Here is a 22,040-nt window from a genome sequence, read left to right as displayed (position 1 = left end):
AAGCATGCCTGTGACCTGGCAACTCCACCCCGAACCCACCAGATGACACCTGACAGTGACGCTCACAGCGTCAGCTGCTTCTCGGACTTGTTGGGGAGCAATAGAAACCAGGTAGGAAGGGTGTTGGGTATGAGTCTTGTTCATGGAATTTGAGACAGGTTAGCGAGTCGGCAAGATGGAGGTCAGAGTGGCGGGCACCTGGGGCAAAGGGGGAGCCTCCGGGTGGGGGTGACTCTCTGCGCCTGGGCACAGGTGGCAGCACCATCCACCCACAGATGCACAATTTCACTGAGCTGTCCACTCGGGATTTGCAATCTACACTCATCTGACTTGCCCAGGGGTTTTCAGGTGTGCCTTTCCCAAAAATTTTGGGGGGAACTCCTGCACCCTTCTGCCTTCCCTATGGTGCAGTTATGGGGGGATGGTGCCCTCACTCTCCAACAGGCTCCTGATGACTGCGCATGACAGGCATGGGATCCGGGGGGCAGCCACGGGGACCCCAAAGAAACACACGCATGGCTCTGGTGCCACCTCCTTGCACAAAGCCAGGGGCCTTCTGAAGGGACAACAGGCAGGAGAGGCTTGGAGAGAGGACTGAATGTGACATGCACCAGAGTGTGAGGAGGACGAGGACAGAGGCACCTCCCAGCACTGCGAGCACAGGAAGCACCACTCAGCACCCATGGGGGATGGCCAGACTGCCGGGGCCACATCCATGTCACGGATACACTTCCTCATGGCACACACCCAAGGGACTTACGTGTCTTTTGAAGGACTTCCGGACGTGCCCACGTGTGGTTCTCTGGACCATGGCGTACTGGCGGAGGCAGTACGTGTGTTCTTGGGGCTTGATCACGTTGGCAATCACCTCCACCAGCCTGCTCTGAGGAAGGGTGTCGTAGGCACCCATCACGTCCACCTACGTGGATGGAGGTGTGTTCACAGGCTGCTCACACACCTACCTTGGCCTCCCGCATCCTGGGTCCCACCTGCTCTGTCCTGCCAAATCTAGGCCCCAGGCTGTCCTTAGAAAATCCCGGGGGTGATAAGATATGGTGGAGCCAGGAAGCCCCTGAATACCCTTCCCAGAGCCTGCCCCCCTGCCATACACACTTGCCCCACTGTGGGGCTCTTGCTGAGATGCCCCCATTTCCCCCAGACTGAGCACTGCAGGGTGGCTCTGGGTTCTTTTCTCCACCCCCCAGACTGGGACATTCCGGGGGGCCCATGTCTCTGAGTGCAGGCTGATGAGGAGGAGGTCCCTGCTGGATGGCCAGAGCTCTAGGGCCCCTGGCTTTATAGACTGAGCCGGGTGCACTCCTTCTCAGGGAGATCCCCCACACCCCAAGCAGGTGGTGGTGGCATATTCTCCCCAAGGGCAGGGGCCCCTGTGGAGTTAGGATGTGGAACATCGGAGTCCATGCCAGCAGGGAAGGCTCAGAGCTTCTGCCCCCGGGAGCCAGGTGCTGCCAAACGAAGATGAGGTCGCCTGCCCTCCCTGCTCCCAAAAGTCTACAGCTCCACCACAGGCACCTCACCCTGGCAGACACGGGCCCTGGGGAGGGGGCCACGTCCAACAACCTGGCCAGAGCCCAAAGTATGGAGCCACTGGGTGGGTGAGCCTGAGGGTGCTGAGTGACCTCACTGGGGGTGGGGGGCACCCACCTTGACAAAGTACAGCTGAGGTGCTGGGTCCTGGGCCCGCACACGCAGCACGAAGGTGCGCCAGGCCCTATAGATGTCATCCATGCCCAGCAGTGAGGCACCCAGGAGGCCAGGGCGCTGCATGCGCTCGTAGTTGAGCACGCTGAACAGCGTCTTGACTTTCGAGGAGAGATGTTGCACCTGCAGGGCCAGTCAGGATGGCAGCATCATCAAAGGGTGTCCCTGCCAAGGGGACCCGGGGCCCGACTGCCTCATCCCACCTGTGGGGCCCAGGGACACGGGGAACCTCTGCTTCAGCACCCCTACCCCACAGCTTCCTTCACATGTTGGAAGGGCGAAATGATCGATTCACCCACGCCCATCACAAGGCCCTGGGGCATCCCCAGAGACCCAGCCTGCAATCCAGAAACGCAGCATGAAATACTGCTGAGTAGCTGCCTGCAGGACCATGTCTCCCACCGGCTCCCACCTCACTGCGGATGGAAAGGTGCGCTTCCTCCTGGGGACTCCCCCCCACAGATGGGGAATTCGTCTTCACTCACAGACCAAATCAGACCCCTAATCCACACACACAGCGTTCCTTTCTTTTGGGGGGCACAATCACTCCCAAATGCTCCAGGGAGGCATTGGACCTGCTGGTGATGCAGTCATGCTGCAGGAGGAAGGGGGTGCTAACCACAGGGTGGGGTCCTTCGGGGGGCCTGGGAACCCGGAGCGGAGGCTGACTGGCCTAGTTCTTTCCGTTCCTGCATCGTGGGGAGCATGCATCCCTGGTGCTACAGCAGGACCACGGGCACCACGTCAGTCCTTTGTGTCATGGGTCCATCTCATGAGAACCTTGTGGGTCCTCAGAGCCTGTTCAGCAGCTTCTAGGGCTGGCCTTCCTGCGAGGGCCTCCTCTGGACCCTCCTCTGGCCTGTCCGTGGTCCCCCTGGGCTGTCTGCCCGAACACCAAGCCTGGGGTTTAAATGCAGTTTGTTTAAAAAACGAGACAAACGGGGTCACCTTCTTGTCCCTGCGGAACGCTCTGGCCCCCACAACGTAGTCCATGTTCACAATCGGCCGCAGTCCGCCGGGCTTGGGGAGGAAGCGGAGTCTGGACATCAGCACAGCGGGTCTGGCGTCCTGATGTCTCCTGACCTCGGCTGCTGACAGTTGGCGAAGCTGCACCCTATCAAAGTGCTGTCTGAAACAGAGACCCTCGTGGGACACTGGTCGGTGGCCAAAGGAGAGCCGAGGCGGGTCCACCTGTGAAGGCACCCATGCCGATGGGGCTACCCCAGCACGCTGACCAGACGCTGCTGGAACACCCTCCGGGGAGGGGCCCAGGACACTGGTTCCCTCTGGAAACCAGGGTACTGCAGGCCGGGACTGGACAGAACCACTGGGAGGACCGCATGTTCTGCCACGTGGAAGGTGCAGGGGAGTTACTTCGTGCAACCCCACACGTGCCAGCAGTTACTCCCTGGGCACCTCCCAGCTCCCTGCCAGTCTTTTCCCAGAGACCAGCCACAGGAAGGGTCCGGGGCCCAGAATGCTCCCTGGGCTGTGGCCCCAGCAGTGAAGGAAGGTTGGCAAGTGCAGCCCATCCTGAGACTTGAACACCCAACCAGCAGGGCGATGGTCCCCACGGTGAGGGTCTAAATGAACACTTTGGATCACAGGTCATAGATTTTAAAAATTATTAAATAGGACATACTGTACCTCCACTCAGACCCATGACAACAGCTTCCAGTCCCTCTCTCAGGCACCGGAGGACTGGGACTGGGCCCCTGGTTCAGGAGTCACTGCCTCCCTTCAGAGATGTGTGGCTCAGGGCAGGATTTAACCCAACTGTGCATAAAGCATGGGAACCCTGATCTGGTCACTTCAGGGTCCTTGCTAAGCCCTCTGAGGACACAGGGCACCTTGGCCAGGCTCACCCATAGAGAGGAGGGCTTGGGTGTCAGGCCTTCATGCCCCTAGCCCTGACGGATCCCCACCCAGCTAATGTCTGCCACCGTCCTGCATCATGTACCCAAAAGAGCTGCCGAGCAGCTGAGGCAAATCCACTCAGAGGCAAGCCAATCTCCTGGAAGTTTCCACCTCAGGGTCCTGCCTCATAGCAAGACATCTCCACCCCCAGAATCTTCCCAGTGAGTTGTTAAAAAGGTGGGCTTCATTATCTCGTGACACAAGTCCCAATCATTCTGTGCAAATTAAAATAGAATCTGACCACACACCAGGGGTAAGTGGCTTTCTGGTGCCATGTTTCCCAGGTCTGAGAACCTAGAGATCACCCTAGCTCAAGCCCCCGATGCCACAGGTAAGGAGAACTCTGGGAGTCCCTGCCAGCACAGAAACCCTAGAGGCCAGGGTGGCCCCTGGAGTAGCTGGGTGAGGAGCCCCAGGGTGAAGGGGAGGGGGGACGGGGGGCTCAGAGGAAGGAAAGCACTGCGTCTGCAGATGGGTAAAACGGGTCACTCCGTGCTCTGTGATACCTGATCCCAATGCTTTGCAGTTGGCTCCAGACACTCTTCCGGAAGAAAAAGAGCTGGTTCTTCTGAAATGTGGTCTCCGTGACATAAAAAAAAGACTTCAGCAGCTCAACCACATATGTGCCCATCAACCAGCACAGAAACTTGGCCAGGACCGCTTCTCTCAGACGGTGTTCTGCGGCCGGGACAGAGCGGCCCCCTGGAATGAGAGGCACGTGCTCAGCCCGCCTGCGTGGCCCATCACGGCAGCCACGGCTGCATGAGATGGCAAGTCTGGGCTGGATGTGCAGCACTCGTGCCCCACCCACTGGATCCCGCGGACTTGGGCAGAGAATGAACACGGAGCGCCTCAGCAGTGACGTACCTACTGACTGACTGTATGTGGAAGTGGCAATGTTCTGGACATACTGGACTTCAATAAAATGCATTGTTAAATCGGTTTTACTCTTGCTTCTCACTTTTTTTTAACGTGGTACGAGGACATTTTAACTTATACATGTGGCGCACGTCCCATTTCTGCTGGGCAGTGATGATGTGAAGCGCCACCATTTGTCCTGGTGGACAAGCAGAACGGAGGATGCAGGGACACGATTTCAGGCATCCTCACTGCGCAGCAAATTCAGACACACCTGGGGTTCTTCGGGCTGGACAGCCCGGTGCGTGGTGGCAGTCACATGCCAGCTCGGGGATGCCACATGCCGTGGGACGCTGAGCATACATCAAGACTGCCATCCACCTCTGTGGGCATTTTATTCTGTGAAATGTCACGGGAAGAGAGCCGTGGGTGTCACCTGGCTGCCGCAAAAGCCACAGCACAAACAGAAATATGTAAAGGAGAGAAAAAGGACCCAGAGGCAGGTCTGGGACAGCAGACAGGTTGGAGAACAAAGGAGAGACAGTGAAGCTAAATACAGAGGAACTGTGGGAAAGAGTAACAGTGTCTGATTTGAAACACAACCAGGGCATCAGCATACAAACTGGGGTAGTCACCAGGTTAAAATATGCTAAGGCCCTTGTGCTGCTCAGGAGAAGGGAACCACTAAGGAAAGAGAGCAGAGAATATAAGAAAAATTAAATCAGATTCTCCAGGAGAGTGGCAAAGCGTCACACTGGATCAAAAACAAACTTAAAATGTCAGCGATATGCTATTAAAACAATATATCTAAACTATGAAAATATGAAAAGGTGGAAAATAAAAATCAAAGAAATGACAAATGACACGAGAGGTAAACACTAACCAAAAGGAAGCCGGTGCAGCTGTTCTCAAATCTGTTAAAATAGACTTTAAAGTAGTAAGAATTAGCAGACCTTCAAACCAGCACGTACCTAGTAACACCACGCACACATGTCAGAACAGGGGCAGCTGGACACACGGCCCGAGTGAGACACGCCAGCCCCGCTCGGCACTCGGAAGGATGCACGCGTTCCTCGTAGCACGTAACAAGTCTGATACGGTACACACAGCCACCAACCGGGGCCCCTCCAGGACACCAGGGACCCTGGTGAAGACTGTCCGTGCACCTGATCACAAAGCAAGTGCCCAACAACTGAGGACACTCAGAACACTACAACCTCAGCTGGAAATCAGTAACAAAAAGACAACTTAGAATCATTCATTTGGGAAATCTAAAAAGCTCACTGATCAAAGAAATGACAGAAGAAACTACAAACTACTTCGACGTAGTTGATATGAAAACGTGGGCAGCCCGAACAAGGTGCAGTGAAGCAGGACCACAGGAAACGCACAGCCAGACCCACCTGAGAGGTCAGAGGCGGACAGAACAAGCCCGAGAGCAGAAGGGCACAACCATCAGAGAAACTGGCGGAGTTCAGAACAAAGCCCCAGGAAAAGCTCCACCCAGGCTCCACTCTGAAGGTAAAAAACTTGGCAGGAGGGATACACTCGGAGGGCAGTTCAGGAAAAGTGATCCTGTGGTCGGATGTGAGTCCAAGGCAAAGCACAACCGAAGCCAGCAGCAGCGTACGCCCAGGTTAGGGGAAGGGTTGCCGCCAGCCCAAAGACAGCCCAGGGAGGGGTAGCGAGTGGGTAAGCAAGGAGCCATGGCAGCTCCCGCGCTTCCATCAGGAATCTGGAGATGTTTTTGTAGCAGATGTGCTCAGCCTGGCAGTCTGGCCTCTGGGGCGGGTGACCAGGCTGCTGATGGGAGTCAACAGGCAGCATGGCAGGCGGGACAATGGTCAAGGCTGGTTAGACAGAAGGGCCGTCCCAGGAGGACAGGGTAGAAGAGGTGACCACAGACCGCTGTGATCAGAGAGGTGGCTCAGAGGCCAAGGCTGTCCCGTGCATCAGTGACTCAGCCGGGGGTAACTGGTGTGGCCCAGCCACGGAAAGAAGCTAATGCATGGGGAGAAGCTAATGCAGAGGTCCCAGTAGCCTGTGGACACACTCCTTGGGGGAGGGCCTTGTTGGAAATTGGGAACAGCCACAGAAGTCAAACACTCACAAGGCAAGCTGGAGCCCGGAGTAAAATGAGTTGTGTGACAGCTAACGTAACTGAGCCTGGCTTGTTTCAGGGTCCCCCACCCTGCCCACGTGGTCTGTGGGCACGAGTCACACAGTCTAGTTCTAGAGGCCTGCCGTGCAGCCCTGCCCACGCTCAGCAAGGTTGTCCTCGTCATGCAAAGAGCGGGTATGAGGTAGAGCTCATGGTATGTTTTCCACAATTAAAATGAAATGAAACAAAAACCAAGTTGCTGGAAGGTCACCTTGCTGTCTAATCACCTGACCCTGGGGTTGCTTGGGAGACTGAGAAGGCGTGCCCCATTGCCTGACACTGTTGCAATCGGGATCTTTGGGGATGGGGACGGGAGTTTTTAAGGCCCCCACCTCGGGAGGCTGCACCATGCATCTGGGTGGGCAAGCCTGGCTGCAACAGAGGGCTCTGAACCATTTTTCTTCTAAAAGTCCTAAATGTCTTGGGAGTTGGGGGAGGTCGAGAGCAAACCTTGGGCCTGTTCTCACTGCTGCTCCTCCATCACAGGAGGCAGGGAGGGTGGCTGGTCCTGTGCACTCCTGGTGCTGGTGTGCAGATGAGGAGCCTAGGGGCTGGACTGGAGGAACCTCATCATCAAGCCCAGAAAACCAAAGTACCTAGAGGGAGGGACACCACAGGCCAGCTGGGCAGAAGATGCCCTATAAGCATGCACAGCATCGGTCCACTTCCCTGGCACAGGAGACCATCCTGCTGCCCCCTCTGCTCCCTGGTGATCCTTTCCTTCCTAAAGATGAGGCTAGGGGTCCTTGGGCAGGAGACGGTCTTTTCCCTTGTTCAGCTGCCCTGCCCTGGCACAGCAGCTGCACCATTAAACCTTCAGCTTGGATCTGCATGTTGCATCAGGGAAGCTGGAGCCTTATCTCTCATACCCCAGCAAAGGGTCTAGTTCCCAACCTCTGTTTCTATCAGCGGGGCACTATTTCACGGTGATACCACGGAGGTCAAAAAAGGGATCTTGAATAAGGTTCAAGAATACTCATGAGAGCTTCCAGATGCTTCCGTCCTGTTGCCACAGCCCTATTCCATGTGACTGATTTGCTCACTGCCAGGCCTGGGCCTGCAAGGCCATGACACCCACTTGCTCACCTGGGCTTCTGCACAGCCAGATGCAGTCCTGCACTTTCATCTTCCAGGTCAGCTCCTGATGCGAGAGCTTGGCGTACTTCCCCAGAAAGGTGAATTTCTTCACGGTTTTCAAGAAGCGGCGCTCATTGTGCCTGGAACCCCAGAGCCCGGGTGGCACCAGCCGGAGAAGACAGGCCCGCAGGAACTCGTACACGTGCCTCGGGCTGCTGTGCTGGTGAAGGAGCTGGCCTAGGCACCGCGGGCCAGTGTCCTTCGGGGTGCCGATGCCCACACCCCCGCACCCCTTGTCGCCGGACCCCACCGCCTCTGCGGCGGCCGCCTCCCGCAGCGGGCAGTGCTTCCTTAACAGCACGCCATAGGGGCAGCGCGCATGGTTCCTAAGCAGATCCCGAAACAGAGGCCTCATCTGCCAGTAACGCGCGGGCAGGCGGCGCCTCCTGCGGAAAGCCCCAGGCTGCAGGGGCTTCAAATCCAGAAAGATGGTTTCCACGAGTCTCCGGGCCCCAGTCAGACTGGGCTGCAAGGAGTTGAGCAGGAAGGAGGAGCACAGCCCTTCCTTGCTACCAGTGCGGTAGAGAAACTGCTTGGTTTCAGCGACCACTGCGGAACTGGAAGAGGCCTGGGGACTTAACGGCAGAGAAGATGGGCAGCCAGCCTCGTGTTCACGGCCCTGCAGTGGTAAGGGACGCTGGGTCCTGGGCGGCTCGCCCTTCCCAGAAATGGCTTCCGCGGCGGCTCTGGTAGGTGTCACTGCGTGTAAGTCGCTGGCACTCGGCCCCCACACCAGCTCCGGGATCAGGTCATGCCTGGGCCTCTTGGCCTGTGGTGGAATTTCCCCTGCGTGGCTCCGCCGCCGCCGCCTGGAGCGGCAGCCCAGGGGTACACCGGCCTCCCCGTCACCACCATTCCAGGCCCGGAGCGTGGGTCCGAGGCCCACCAGGCTCCCATTTTTGTGTCTTGTGGTGCAGAGGTCATAGAGCGGTGGCCCGCAAACCTGGTAGGCGCAGCTCGGGGCCACCAGCAAGTAGAGTGCGCAGCGTGCCAGCAGGTAGGTGAGCACGTCATCACCCACGCGGCGCAGAAGCAGCCCCCACGCACCACTGCCTCGCAGCGTCTCGGTCACTGTATTGGGCAGGTAGCTGCACACATTGGTTGTGAAGACCATGGGGGGGCCGCTGTGGGCCCCGTCCAGCAGCGCAAAGCCAAAGGCCAGCACGTTCCTTGCACCACGCTCGCAGAGTCTCTGCAAGACCCTGGCCACCAGCTCCTTCAGGCAGGACACCTGCAGGGGAGAGGTTCCGAGTCGTTGGGAGCCCAAGCGCAGTGGTGTCTGGCCTTATTCCGAACTATGGCCCTCATCCCACCCAGCAGGCCTGATGGGGTCCCCCCGGGAAACTCACCTGGCGGAAGTCTGGGGTGGCGGGAGGCGGCTGTGCGTCCCAGGGCACACATACCAGGCACTGGGCCACCAGCGCGCGAAAGGCCGTTGGGTCCCCACGCTGCACGAGGCGCCGACCCTCAGGACCCAGTCGCCGCAGGAAGGTGTCCAGAGGCAGCACCTCTCGGTAGCAGCTGCGCAACAGAGCACGCACTGCGCGGCACCGGGGCGCACGCGGCATTGCTGGGGAAGGGTTGGGCTCCTACGTACCTGACCGGATGCTACCGCACGCACGGCGCGGAGGGGTCCCAGGGGAGGGCGGCCTATGAGAAGGAAGAGGCGGGGACTGCGGGGTCCCAGCGGAGAAGGCGTGGCTGCGGGAAGGAGGGGCGGAACCCGTTCAGGTCGAAAGGGCGGGGTCGAGTGCGATAGGTGCTTGTGCCTTTACCTTCCCTCCCTCCCAGGGTGGGGAGTCCGGGCATTGGCCTCACGTGCCAAAGAGAGCAGTGGTATCCCCACTACGCAGCTGCACCTGGCAGTTTCCCCACTCGTGCGATGCGAGCCCCGCAGGGAGGATGGGGCGAAGAGACTCTGGGAGTAAAAGGGGCCCTGGGGGATCTGGTGCACTGTGTACCTCCTGGGCAAAGGGTCTTTCCGGTTTGTCATTTTCTTACATGAGATGTGACTCTGGTACAGAGGGCTGTGCTGGGGTCCAGTAGAGGGGTTTGGAAGGAGCAGGATGATACATAATGTACAAAGGAGAGAATGGACCCCATCGCTCCTGTCAGGCAGGCCTGGGAGGCATCGAAGGCCGGGTGCATCCTCAATGGGCACCCAGTGGTACTCCTGGAACTTTCTTCGATGTGGGCAGTGGGCAGCAACAGTACTCAAACGCTGACTTGGTCTCCTTGACCCAGAACTGTAGATTTTGTTTGGTTTCTTAGGCTTCTCTTGTCCTGACCATAAACCAAAAATCCCTAAAATCAATTCCCTATTTATTAATCATGCATCTGGTGGGTCTGCCAGGAAAGGGGAGAAAGTGGAGCCAGTTTTCCTGCATGGCACAATCTGTGGGTTCCTCACTCCTGCCTGGTCCCTTAATGTCTGAGCTCTGAGACCTCTGTGCCCTCCAAGCCAGAGGGTGGAAGGTGAGCCTGGACAGGCTGGGGGACCAGCCTACAGCTTTTCATCCCCAGAAAGAACCAGAAGTCCTGCCTTCCCACCCAGTGACAGAGACCCTCCCCAACCCTTCACCCCTCCCCAGAGACAGAATAGTTTTGACAAGGGTTGGCTGGTTGCACCAACCACACAGTTCAGAGTCACCCTAACGAGACCCCCCCAACCCAGACACTTCGGGATGTTCACATTTGCATCACTAAGACATGGGGAAGCTTCCAGGTCTGGGGAGGCTTTGGCAAACACTGAATGGCTGAACAAATGTTAACCTTTCACAGCCATAAGAAATTTGATCAGGAAATTGCTTTTATTCATTCACAGCCTTAGCATTTCAATAAGCCTCTGCTCTGCTCTCTCTCCCTTGACAGACAGAAGGTGTTTCCCATTTACCATGCCCTCGGGGTATCTGCTGCTTGGTAATCCTGGGGGTGGATTGCTGTTCTAAAGGTCCTGGGAGTGAGTGCTTGTTTCTTTGTGTGGCTAGAGAATCTTGGGTTGCTTTAGGAAATTTGTTCTTTTCAAATAATGAAGTTACTCTGGTAGAAACAATAAAAAAGAAAGAAAGAGAACAGGGGCTGAAAATGACAGGTGTGTGACTAATACCATGTCCACGGTGAGGTAACCTCCCAGCTCGAATGGAATTACTCACATCCAGAGTCATCCAGGAACTCGGCTTTGTTTGTTCTGTCTCTGAGGTGTGTGATGGATGGTCTTAAATCATTGCCTCATAAGACATGATAAATGCTCCAAGAAAAAAAGTGGCACTGTTGACTTAACATACAATAAAACTACAAAATCCCATTCCAGGTCTTCTGGGAGGGCTTGGATGGGCTTCGCCTTACACTCAGAAGTTTCTGGACAGAGCGGATTCTGTGCCAGGAGCCAAAGGATGCTGATGCACCATTCATTCGTTCACTGGAGGATGATGAGTAAGAGACTGACATCAGATCTGCAACAATGTACATAGTAAGGGGACCCTGGGTTCCTCCCAGGGAGCGGGCCAGGAGTCCTGGCCGGACTGTGGCCCGGAGCTGCCCTGCAGTGCTGCCCACTGCGGCTCCTAGTCCATGAGTGATTACAGAAAACACTGAAGAGGAGACATCTGAGCAAAAGGGGGACATGGAATTCCTCAAACTCTGGACCAGTGAGTGTGACTTGAGCCCAAGCAGATGTCTAAACAAATGATTAGATTGATGGCTCCTGTGCAGGTCTCAGCTCTTGGTGGCAGCCTGGGATGAGGGGAGGATTGCGTGTGGGTGGGCCTTAGTACTCAGCTCTAGTACTGCCTGTGCCCACTGTACGGCCTGGTGCCCTGTCCACACCCCACCTGGGCACCCTCTCATTGGCGTCCTGGATGAACACACACAGCTCGTGTCTCAGACCTACAGCCAGGAGGAGGGAAGACCAGATCACAGAATCAGGGTCCAGATGGGGCTCAGTGGGGCGGGACGGATGCCAGATGAACGTGGTGTGATGTGGTGAAATGCGCCCCAACGGTCTATGAACCTGACCACAAAGCAGTGTGAAACCAAAACCCGGGCAACAGCATGCCTGTGGAAATGCCACTGTGATCCCAAACTCAGCACCAGGCACAAGGACAAGAAGCTGGAAGAGCCTCCAAGCTCACCGACTCCAGCCTCCTCCCCGACGCTTCCACCTCTCTCCCAAGGACCCTGAATTTCCTGATTTAGGGCCAACTGGACAATCTAGGGCCATCTCCCCTTAAAATCCTTAACATAATCTCATCTGCAAAGTCCCTTGTGCTAGGTGAGGCCACACTGACAGGTTCCAGGACCAGGCTGTGACATCTTGGGGGCATTATTCTGCCCAGGACACTTAGTATGGCAGCGAGTACAACTGTTAGAGGAACCAGTTCAGCCTCAGGTTCCTCTCCCAGCGCCCCCAGTGTCTAAGCCCCCCCCTACCCCCCGTAACTCAGTCAACACTAAACCAGAGCCAGGATGCTGACCCTGGTACATGTGTGGGTAGTTTGATGCCACTTTATCATCTGTATAGAGTTGTGTGTCCAGTACTGCCATTTCTGTGTCCTCGCCTGCATTTGGTGGTGCCACTGGTTTTTACCTTAGCCACTCTGATAGGTGTGTAGATAAACTTCTCTCACAGTCCTGAGAGGCCTTGACAACTTCAGGGCTGGGGGAGGCCTCTAGGAGAGGGTCTGGATTGGAAGTTGGCAGAGCCTGAGTTTGGGGCTGTGATACCAGGACCCACGTTTGGGCTGCAGGGCAGGTTCTAGCTCAGAGAATGTTGGCAAAGTAGAAAGATAATGTCAGGAAAGCTGTCATTCAAACTAGACATGGACTGAAAAGAGGGGACAACCTTAAGGCAAGTTCCAAAAGTGTTTTCTGGAGAAGCAGAGAGAAGCAGGAGAGCCAAGGGCCCCACTGGGAAGGGGGTGGAGTGGAGGACGGCTGTGTGGACCTATGTGCTGGAGTCCTGGGTGGGTGGGTGGGGTGGAGGAGGGCTGTCCTACAGAACCTCTGAGTCCATCTGTCCCGTCTCCCAGTTTGTCTGAATCCAAGAACCCATTGTTCCAGCTGCTATTGTTACCCCAACCTGGGGGCGGGTCAGGGCAACCCCCAGTTCATTTTGTCCTGGGCTTATTGGGTTAATTGGTCAAGAGTCTGAGCAGGTATTCTTAGTGGTGAAAATAAAGAACAATATGAATAGTGGTCTTTGTCTATAAAGTGCTTTACAATGCACACTCAAGTGTGTGCACTTTAGCAAGTTTGTTATCACTGAACAGTCCTGGGAAGTAGGCAGGTAAGTGCTGTCACACTTTCTCGCAGGTTCAGAGGTGGCGACTTACTGAAAATTGGGGGCCGGGCCTGGACACAAGCCTGGGCTCTCCAAGTCCAAGAGCACTGTTGGGAACATGGCATAGCCAGGAGAAGTGCCCTGGGGACATGGCCCCACTGGGTCATGGGTGTCCGCGGAAGCTGAAACGCTGTGGCCTCGCTCAGTTTGGCAGCTCCTAGGGAAAAGTGTCATGTTTTGCCACTTTCTTAGCTGGAGGAGGCCTCTGATCTCCCCCTTGGCAGCTTCACTGCAGTAATCCTTCCTGACTTGTTTCCATCTCCTGTGTACTTTCCCTTGCACCTTAAACCCCCTTATGAAAACCAATAAAAAATGCTCGGCTCAAAAACCCTGCGGCTGCCCATGTTGACTCCTTGCACCTTGGCAAACAGTCAGTTCCTGCCACCTACGTTTGCATTTCTGCACTCTTAAGAGGTATTTAATGAAATTTAAGACAGTGGTAAGTCAAAATTATCCACTGGGGTGCCAAAAGGTGGAATTTATTTACTGAATTAGGTCTTTTAATCGCTCCCTCTGTAAACACGATGCCTCTCGCCTGGCCACATGCTGGTCCCCTGTGAGTGAGGCACAGGGGCGGGGGGGCCCTTCAGAAGCAGTGTCCTCACCAGGGGCTCGGAAAAACTCAGTGACCTGGGGGCAGTCTGTTCCCCTCAGCAAGAGTGAGGGGAAGACAAGGATGGAGAGAGGATGTACTGTAATGACTGCGCAGCCTGGGCTTCTGGGTTTTGCCTGAGAAGAGTATCAGTGGTTTTGTGAAAAGAGAAGCTAAACTCAAATTTCCTTACAGATAAACTCAGTCACCACTTCAGATGAAAGCAAGACTGAAGCCACATGCCAGGAACGTCCTTGATTCCTCTTTGTGGCATGTGCCACATTAACCACTGTCACCTCTTCCATTCCTGCTGGCCACTCTCCAGAAAGCAACTAGAAGGATCTTTGAAAAACACGAATAAGAGCACATCGGCCCCTGCTCATACCTCCTAAGGCCTGTCATTGATCCTAGATCAAACCCAGGCTTTTTATTCTGGCCTTCAGAACGGCACAGTCTGGTCTTCCCACCCTTGCCCACACGCTTGTCTTAAGCCAGGACCCTTGAAAAAGCTCGTCATTTTGTGTCCACAGACCCCCAGGCAGATCTGACACACATAATCGTTCTGGAAGGGCTCACCCACATTTGAGGTCTGGGGGCTCCCACGGATGAAGTTTAACCTATGAACACACCACCAACGCCCTCCAACACACAAGAAATCCAAGTGCTGTGAGTGACAGTGGGCAGAAACGAACAAACCCAGAGGGGCAGACTCCCAGTCTCGCAGCAGCGGAAAAGATTTATAGTACAGTGCAAGTTTATTTTATACATGGGGGCTGGCACCTTAATGCCCCTTTTTTATTACAAAATCTCTTATTACAAAACACTAAGCATATAATTCTGTAATATGACACTATCACACTCAAGCGCACTATACGACATTTTAGGTGGAATGTTCAGATTAACACTATAAACTATTGCATCCATATTATTACCCCACCAACCACACTCAAGCAGGCCGTACTTCTGCTGGACCCCGTATTTAAAAACAAAAGCGGGAAGTAAGGTATGACTAAAGGGAATAGCTATTAAAATGGAAAGATTTGAAGAGAGTCGAACAGATTGCCTAGAATTACATGTATGTATCAATGAGTAACATTCAGTAAGATGAACCTTAGTTCATCTTTGATTCTACTTGAACCAAAGTACAGAAAATCAGCAACATGGAAAATGATATAACTGAAACTACACAGACTTCAGCAGAGACACGGAGGCTGAAACAAGAAGAGAGAGAGATGAGAACAAAATTGCAGGGGAGAGCAGAAAAGTGTGGAAGGGGCACTGTTTGAGAGAAAATGGCTGAAATCTTCTGGTGTTGATGGAAGACAGGACTGCACCATTAAAATAAGTATATTACATACCAAAGGAATAAAGAAGGGGCTAGGAAAAGGTCAGAAAGAACGTCTTACATTCAGATGGGAGAAGACAGATCACCCACCCAGGTGACGGCGACTTTAGGAAAATCCTCTACTTTTCCAGGGGGAACCGCCATTGGTCATGACCAGGCCCCATCAAAATGTCTCTCTCCAGAAGGAGGGTGAAACAAAGACACTTTATCTGAATAGATCTTGAAGGATGTAGCAGGAGCCAAACTTCTAAAGGAAAGAAATGTGAACAAGGAACCATGCACATGTATAAAATAAAAGGAAGATCTGACTGGTGAGGCTCAGAAAACAAAACAACACAAGCTAAAACCTGAGGACAAAGCACTGAAGTCTGAGGGCCAAGCCGAGCTGAACGGCTGCAGGGGCCCAGTGAGTGGGGAGGCCTGCGTTGGTGGCCTGCACTGTGTGGCACTGGCCTTGCTTCCTCTCCACGCGTCAGCCGACTCCGCTGTGACTCCTCTGGCCCTGGGGTTTTCTCTGTGGGAGGGTCTTAAGGATGATGTCAGGTTTCTACACAGAGGGCGACTCCGCGTTCCAGTTTCTTCTGGAGTGAACTGTGGCAGTTTGTACCTCTCAAGGGATCTGTCCATTTTGTCTTGTTGACTATAATGACATAAAATTACCCATAATATACTCTTATGATTCTTTACATATGTGTGGAACCTGTAATGATGTCACCTCCCTCATACCTGGTACTATATAGTTTGTGTTTTATCTCTTTCTCTAATTATCCTGGCTGGAAGTTTACCAGTTTTATTAATCATCTCTAAGAACAATCTTTTGAGTTCATTCATTTTCTTTTTTCTATTACACTGATTTGCTCTAATACTATATTCTATTTACTTTGGGTTTAATTTGCTTTTTTAGTTTCTCAAAATGGCTGCTGATGACACAAACATTTTTTCTGCCCTAGGTTTTCGGTGCAGTGAATTTCTATGTTCAAATATCACAAATTGTGATACTTTGTTTTCATTTTGTTCAAGGTATTTTCTAATTTTCCTTTTGATTTCTTCTTTGATCCAGGGGTTATTTCAAAATGTGATATTTAATTTCCAAGTAGAGATTTTCCCAGAGAGCTTTAATTATTCCACTGGGGCTAGAGAACATAATTTGTATGACAAGTCATTTAAAATTTATTTAGGCTTGTCTTATGGCCTAGAATGTTGTCTTTCTTGGCAAATGCTCTAGAAGCTTTTGAAAAGAACGTGCGTCCTTCTGAAGCAGTGAGTGTCTACACACAGGTCAGGTGGCCGACAGCGCTGGAGTCTTGTTTGTTCTCGTGGACCTTCTGTGCACTCGCGTCTGTTACTGAGGTGCCTGCAGAAACTGTCTGCCGCTGTGGTTTCCACTGTGTCTCCCTGTGCTTGTTACAGTTCCTGCTTTATACATTTTGAAGCTCTGTTATTGGGTACATGTTTAGAATTGTTAGGCTTTCTTGATGAAGATACTTTTATTTTTATGAAAGGACTTTATTTCTGGTAGTGTTCCTACTCTAAAATCTACTTTTTTCTGATATTAATATAGTCAGCCCAGCTTTCTTTCTTTGGTGAATGTTCTCTTAATGTTTTATTTTTAATCTATTTGTGCCCTTGTATTTTAAGTGGGTTTCTTACAAGCAGCATTTAATTGGGTCTTGCCTTTACATTCAGTCTGGCAATTTTGCCTTTTAATTGGGGTGCTTAAACCGCTTTCATTTAATATGATTATTGATAAGGTTGGGTAGGTTTCAATCTACTACATTTTTTAAAAATTACATTTTATTGATTGTGCTATTACAGTTTTCCTGATTTTTCCCCTTTTGCCCTCTTCCACCTGGAAGCCTCCACGCCCTCAGGCAATGCCCCCATCGTTGTTCTTGTCTGTGGATCATGCATATAAGCTCTCCAGCTGCTCCATTTCCCATACTGTACTTCACATCGCCATGGCTATTCTGTAACTCTTTGTACTTCTTAATCCCCTCATCTCTCTCCCATTCCCCCACGCCCCCTCCCATCTGGCAACCATGAAAACGCTCTCTGTATCCATGATTCTGACTCTGTTCTTAGTTGCTTAGTTTGGTTTTTAGATTCAGTTGTTGATATGTATGGTTTGTCACTTTCTCATTCATAGTTTTGATCTTCTTTTTATTAAGTTTAACATTTCATATAATAATGGTTTGGTGATGATGAACTTCTTTAGTTTTTTCTTGTCTAGGAAGCTCTTTATCTGCCTTTCAATTCTAAATGATCGCTGGGCAGAGCAATCTTGGCTGTAGGTCAATCTACTCCATTTCTATTAGTTTTCTATTTTTCCCATCTGTTTTTTGTTCCTCCTTTTGTCTTTTTCTGCCTTTTTGATTCAATTTAACCTCCTTAGTGGCTTAGTAGTTGTAACTGTTGTATTTTAGAGACTGCTGTATGGCTTACAGTGTGCACCTTTAACTGACCTCAGGCTACATTTGGGTCACAGCGCATCTTTGTGATGAGCAGGAGAGCATCACAGTAGTTACCGCTGTGGCCTCTGCTTGAATGTGTGCTACTGCTGTCACATATTTCAATCCATGTGTCATGAACCCTACAAAATGCCCATGCTATTTTCACTTTAAGTGGTCCATTAATCTTTGAAAAAAGCCTTAGAAACAAAAAAAACAATCTCTACATTTATCCACGTAGTTACTTTTTCTGACTGGTGGGTCGCACTTCTGCCAGATGCTGCTGGAAGCAACCCTGGCAGTTCCCGTAGAGCAGGTTGGTGAATGCTTCTGACTTCTGTATGTCTGTTAAAGTCCTCAATTTTAAAATATATTTTGAAATATATTTCACTGGGTGAAGAACTCTAAGTTAGCAGATATTTTTTTCTTTTCAGTATCTGAAAAGTATCTTCCAGCTTATATCGCTTCTTCCAAGAAACCCCCTCACCATCCCTTTGTCCCCCGTACATCACGTCTTCTCTCGGGCCGCCGCGAAGACTTTTCTGTTACTGGTTTTCAGCAGTTTGATTACAATGCACTTTTCAGTTTTCTTCCTGTTTCTTGTGCTTGGTTTTTGGTAAGCTTCTTGAATCTGTGGTTTATATTTTTAAAATTAAATTTGGCACATCTTCAGACATTTGTTTAAGTGTGTCTCCTCTGACTCTTTGCTCCCTTGGGGACTCCCTTACACAGCTGGCCGCTCAGAGTCCCCCTCAGCTCCCTGACGCTCTGTTCTACTTTCCTCAGTTTTGTTTCTTTTCATGTAGGTGCTGTTGTTATGTCTTAAGATTCATTCATCCTTTCTTTTGCAATGTCTAATATTCCACGGATCCCATCCAATGTAGTTTTCATCTCAGAGTTTTCATCTGTGGAAATTCGCTATGGATCTTTTCATGTCTTCCATGCTTCTATTTAACACTGTTAATCTTTCCTCTAGCTTTTTGAACATGTAAATTGAGTTTAAGAACCGTGTAACTATCCCTGTCTGCTAATTCTGTCACATTTGTCATTTCTTGTTCAGCTCCAGGTGACTGACTCTTCTCATTGTGGGCTGTAATTTCTTGCTTCTTTGCATATCCGGTCATTTGGATATAGACAGACATTGTGAATTTCATCCGTTGGGTGAAGGACATTTCTGTATTCCTATGAATATTTTTTAGCTTTTTACTGGGAAACAAAGTCTTCAGAAACAACTTGAACCTTTTTAGACTTTGCATTTAAGCTTTGTTGGTGGGACCAGGGCAGTGACTACTCTATTGTTCAGATTTCCCCCCCTACTACCAAGGCCCAGCTCCTATAAGTCCTCTAACTGGTACCTCCTGAAGTACAAAGTTTCCACTCCGGCTGCTGCTGAGTACCATGGATCATTCCTTCCAGTCCTTCTGGGCAGTTCTCTCCTTAGACTTGTAGCTTCCTGACACACGCCCTGATCGGTAACTAGCTGAATACTCAGGACTTTCTCCTCTCTCCAAACCTCTCCCTGTGCAGCTCCTTCCACTCCAGCACCATCTCCCAATACCACCTCCTCACCTCGGGGAGACTGCTGGGTTGCCCAGTACGCACCCTGGAACCTGGACCTGGTGGGCAACTGTGGACAGGCCTCTTCTGTCCCTGCCTCTCCCTGTCAGATGCTCAGGGTCTTTGGGACTGCGACATGGTGTATTTGTCTAGCTGTTGTCACTTCACATGGGAGGTAAACCCAGCCCCTGTTGCTCTTCCTTGTCCAGAAGCAGCAGTTCCCAAAACAGAATTTTAATGTTTTGTTTGGAAAAAAGACTGAAAATTAACGAGCTAATTAGCTATCTCCACAAGTAGACCCAATACATGTAAAAAGAAACAATAAAAAAATCAGCAGAAATTGAGAGAAAACAAAATATAAAGAATCAACACAGGCACTAGCTGGTGTGGCTCAGTGGACTGAGCGATGGCCTGCGAACCAGAGTCGCTGGTTTGATTCCCAGTCAAGGCACATGCCTGGGTTGTTGGCCAGGTCCCCAGCTGGGGGCATGCCAGAAGCAGCCCATCCATGTTTCTCTTACAAGATGATGTTTCTCTCTTTTTCTCCCTCCCTTCCCCTCTCTCTATGAATAAATTAAATCTTAAAAAAAAAAATCAACACAGTTAACCCTTTACTCCTTTTGAAAAGACCAATACTAGTAAAATTGACAAAATCAGATTCATTAGGAAAAAAGAAGATACAAATGACTACGCAAAGAGTTGTTATGGGCTTGTATCTCCCTCAAATTCATATGCCGAGGCCCTAACCTCTAGGACCTGTGAATGTGATCTTGTCTGGACACAGAAACTTTGCATATGATCCAGTTAAGACGAGGTCATTAGGGTGGGCCCGAATCCAGTGTGATCGTGTCATTACAAAAACAGGAACTTTGTAGACAGACACATAGACAGGAAGAGCACCAGTGAAGATGAAGCCAAGGAGAGGGCATAGAAGAGGTCCTTCTCAGCCCTCAGGAGGGACCAGCCCTGCCCACACCTTGGCCTTGGAGGGGCAGCCTCCGGGACTGGGAGACAATGAAGATCTGTCGTTTCAGCTGATGGTTTTGTAGGATTTCTGTCATAGCCCAGCGAAGTCTGAGAGTTGCACGGGTGCCATGCCCGCACCAGCACTTGCTACCCCATCTTTTCAATGAATTGCTTGTCGCCTGGCCTGTAGCACCTTGTTCTGGCAGCCTTGGGAAACTAGCACAGAGATACAAGCAGACACCACTGCAGACATTCAGAAGACAAGCCCTGGACAGTGTGGCTTAGCTGGAGTGTCACCCTGTAAACTGAAAGGTCACATGCCTAAGGTATGGGTTTGTCTCTAGTTGGGGCACAGAAAAGAGGTGACACACTGGTGCATCTTTTCCTCTCTCTTCCTCCCTTCCCCTCTCTAAAAATCCATACGCATGTCCTCGGGTGAGGATAAACACCAACATCAGGAAATTATGAACAACTTCCTGCCAATTTAGATCGAATGGGCGACTTCTCTAAATGAACACCACAACTTGAGGAGGAAACAGACCCTGCACAGCACTCCGACCGCAGTCGTGCCAGGTGTGCGTTAAGTCGGCAGGAACAGTGTGCCACCAGGGAAGCCTGAGGGCCACGTACCTTCACAGGTCGCCTCACAAACCACGTAGGAACGGCTACCAGGAACGGAAAAAGGGGAATGCTCTCCGTCTCACTTTATGTGGCTAAGGCAGCTTTAAACGAACCCAGTAATGATGAGCAATGTATGATGATGGGGAAAATGGAAAACAGAGAAAACACAGGCACTTTCCCAGACAGGGAGACCCGAGTGGCGAGAGCATGAAAAGGTACTCCACATCATAAGTCCGGAGCCTTGAGAAGATCACGCATGCATGCGCACACACACCCGAACAGTAAAATGACCGGATGGCAGTGCCAGGGGCAGGGAGGGCGTGAGACGGGTGGGACTCAGCTATTCTAATTGAAGCACATTCTCCATGATGCTCCTGCCACTCCCAGTATGTCCCCAAAAGAAATGACTGTGGCTCTGGCTGGTGTAGCTCAGTGGATTGAGCATGAGCCTGCAAACCAAAGGGTTGCTGGCTCAATTCCCAGTCTAGGGCACATGCCTGGGTTGCAGGCCAGGTCCCCGGTACGCAACCGCACACTGATGTTTCTCTCCCTCTCTTTCTCCTTCCCCTCTAAAAATAAATAAATAAAACCTTTAAACAAAAAGAAAAAAAAAAGAAATGACTGTGATGTCCCCATGACATGCACACAAATGCTCAGGGTAACTATTCCTAAACACCAAAATGGATGAAACCCTAATGTCTGTCTACAGTTGATGAACAGTTTTCCTCATGCCATGGAACACTGCATAGGAGACGACCGATGAGCCATAGCCAACAACGTGGACAATGGTCAGAGATGTCTGAGCCACGAAGCTAGGCCCTGAATGCCCAGTACAGTCTTCTGCACGGATGCAGTATAGGCAGGGCCAAGGTATTGTTTGAAGAACGTCTCTGTGACACAGTGCATGTGCTGAGGGTCCACCTGCCCAGGTAAAGAGCTCACTGGCCCAAATCAGGAGCTGCTGTGAGGTTCCAGGTTCTAGTCACTTTCAGTTTCCACTTTTACCCAACAATCAATTTAATAGCTTCTAAGGGTTCTGCGATATTCTACCAAGTGTTGGAATAAACTGCTCAGTCCTGAGCAGGAAGCTACTTCAAGGACTCCTATCAAGCTCGTTTGGTTTAAACTTATTTATCTTAAAAAATGTAGGCAGTCCCCGGGTAAGTGGCTCAGTTGGATGGAGTGCCGTCCCGTACACCAAAAGGCTGAGGGTTCAGTTCCCAGTCAGAGCACATACCTGGGTTGTGTTTGATTTCCTGTTGGCATGCATGTTGGAGGTAACGGATTGATGTTTCTTTCACACGGATGTTTTCTCTCTCACTCTAAAATCAATAAACATATCCTCGAATAAGGATTTTTATACATATATGTGTATGTGT

The 22,040-nt window shown here is 51.6% G+C and overlaps 1 protein-coding gene across 4 annotated transcripts in view; it reads right to left on the bottom strand.

Moving 5' to 3' along the window:
• TERT (telomerase reverse transcriptase) overlaps positions 1 to 22,040 on the bottom strand; it is a 41,402-nt gene that overhangs the window by 17,921 nt on the left and 1,441 nt on the right. For 2 of the 4 annotated variants that reach the window (XM_037137303.2, XM_037137305.2), the window contains exons 2-8: positions 21,899 to 21,983; positions 9,145 to 10,078; positions 7,745 to 9,026; positions 4,146 to 4,341; positions 2,671 to 2,851; positions 1,666 to 1,845; positions 761 to 919 (exon numbers count right to left, since the gene is read on the bottom strand). In XM_037137303.2, the coding sequence (XP_036993198.2) occupies positions 761 to 919; positions 1,666 to 1,845; positions 2,671 to 2,851; positions 4,146 to 4,341; positions 7,745 to 9,026; positions 9,145 to 9,363 (2,217 nt within the window). In that variant the 5' untranslated portion in view covers positions 9,364 to 10,078; positions 21,899 to 21,983. Of the gene's footprint in view, positions 1 to 760; positions 920 to 1,665; positions 1,846 to 2,670; positions 2,852 to 4,145; positions 4,342 to 7,744; positions 9,027 to 9,144; positions 10,312 to 21,898; positions 21,984 to 22,040 lie in introns of those variants that run through there. The other 2 variants (XM_053657262.1, XM_053657263.1) reach the window with 2 other exon arrangements.

This window comes from Artibeus jamaicensis, unplaced genomic scaffold (genome assembly GCF_021234435.1).
Source record: "Artibeus jamaicensis isolate MK-2021 breed Jamaican fruit bat unplaced genomic scaffold, CSHL_Jam_final scaffold_369, whole genome shotgun sequence".
NCBI lineage: Eukaryota > Metazoa > Chordata > Mammalia > Chiroptera > Phyllostomidae > Artibeus > Artibeus jamaicensis.
This window is presented reverse-complemented; position numbering and strand designations above follow the sequence as displayed.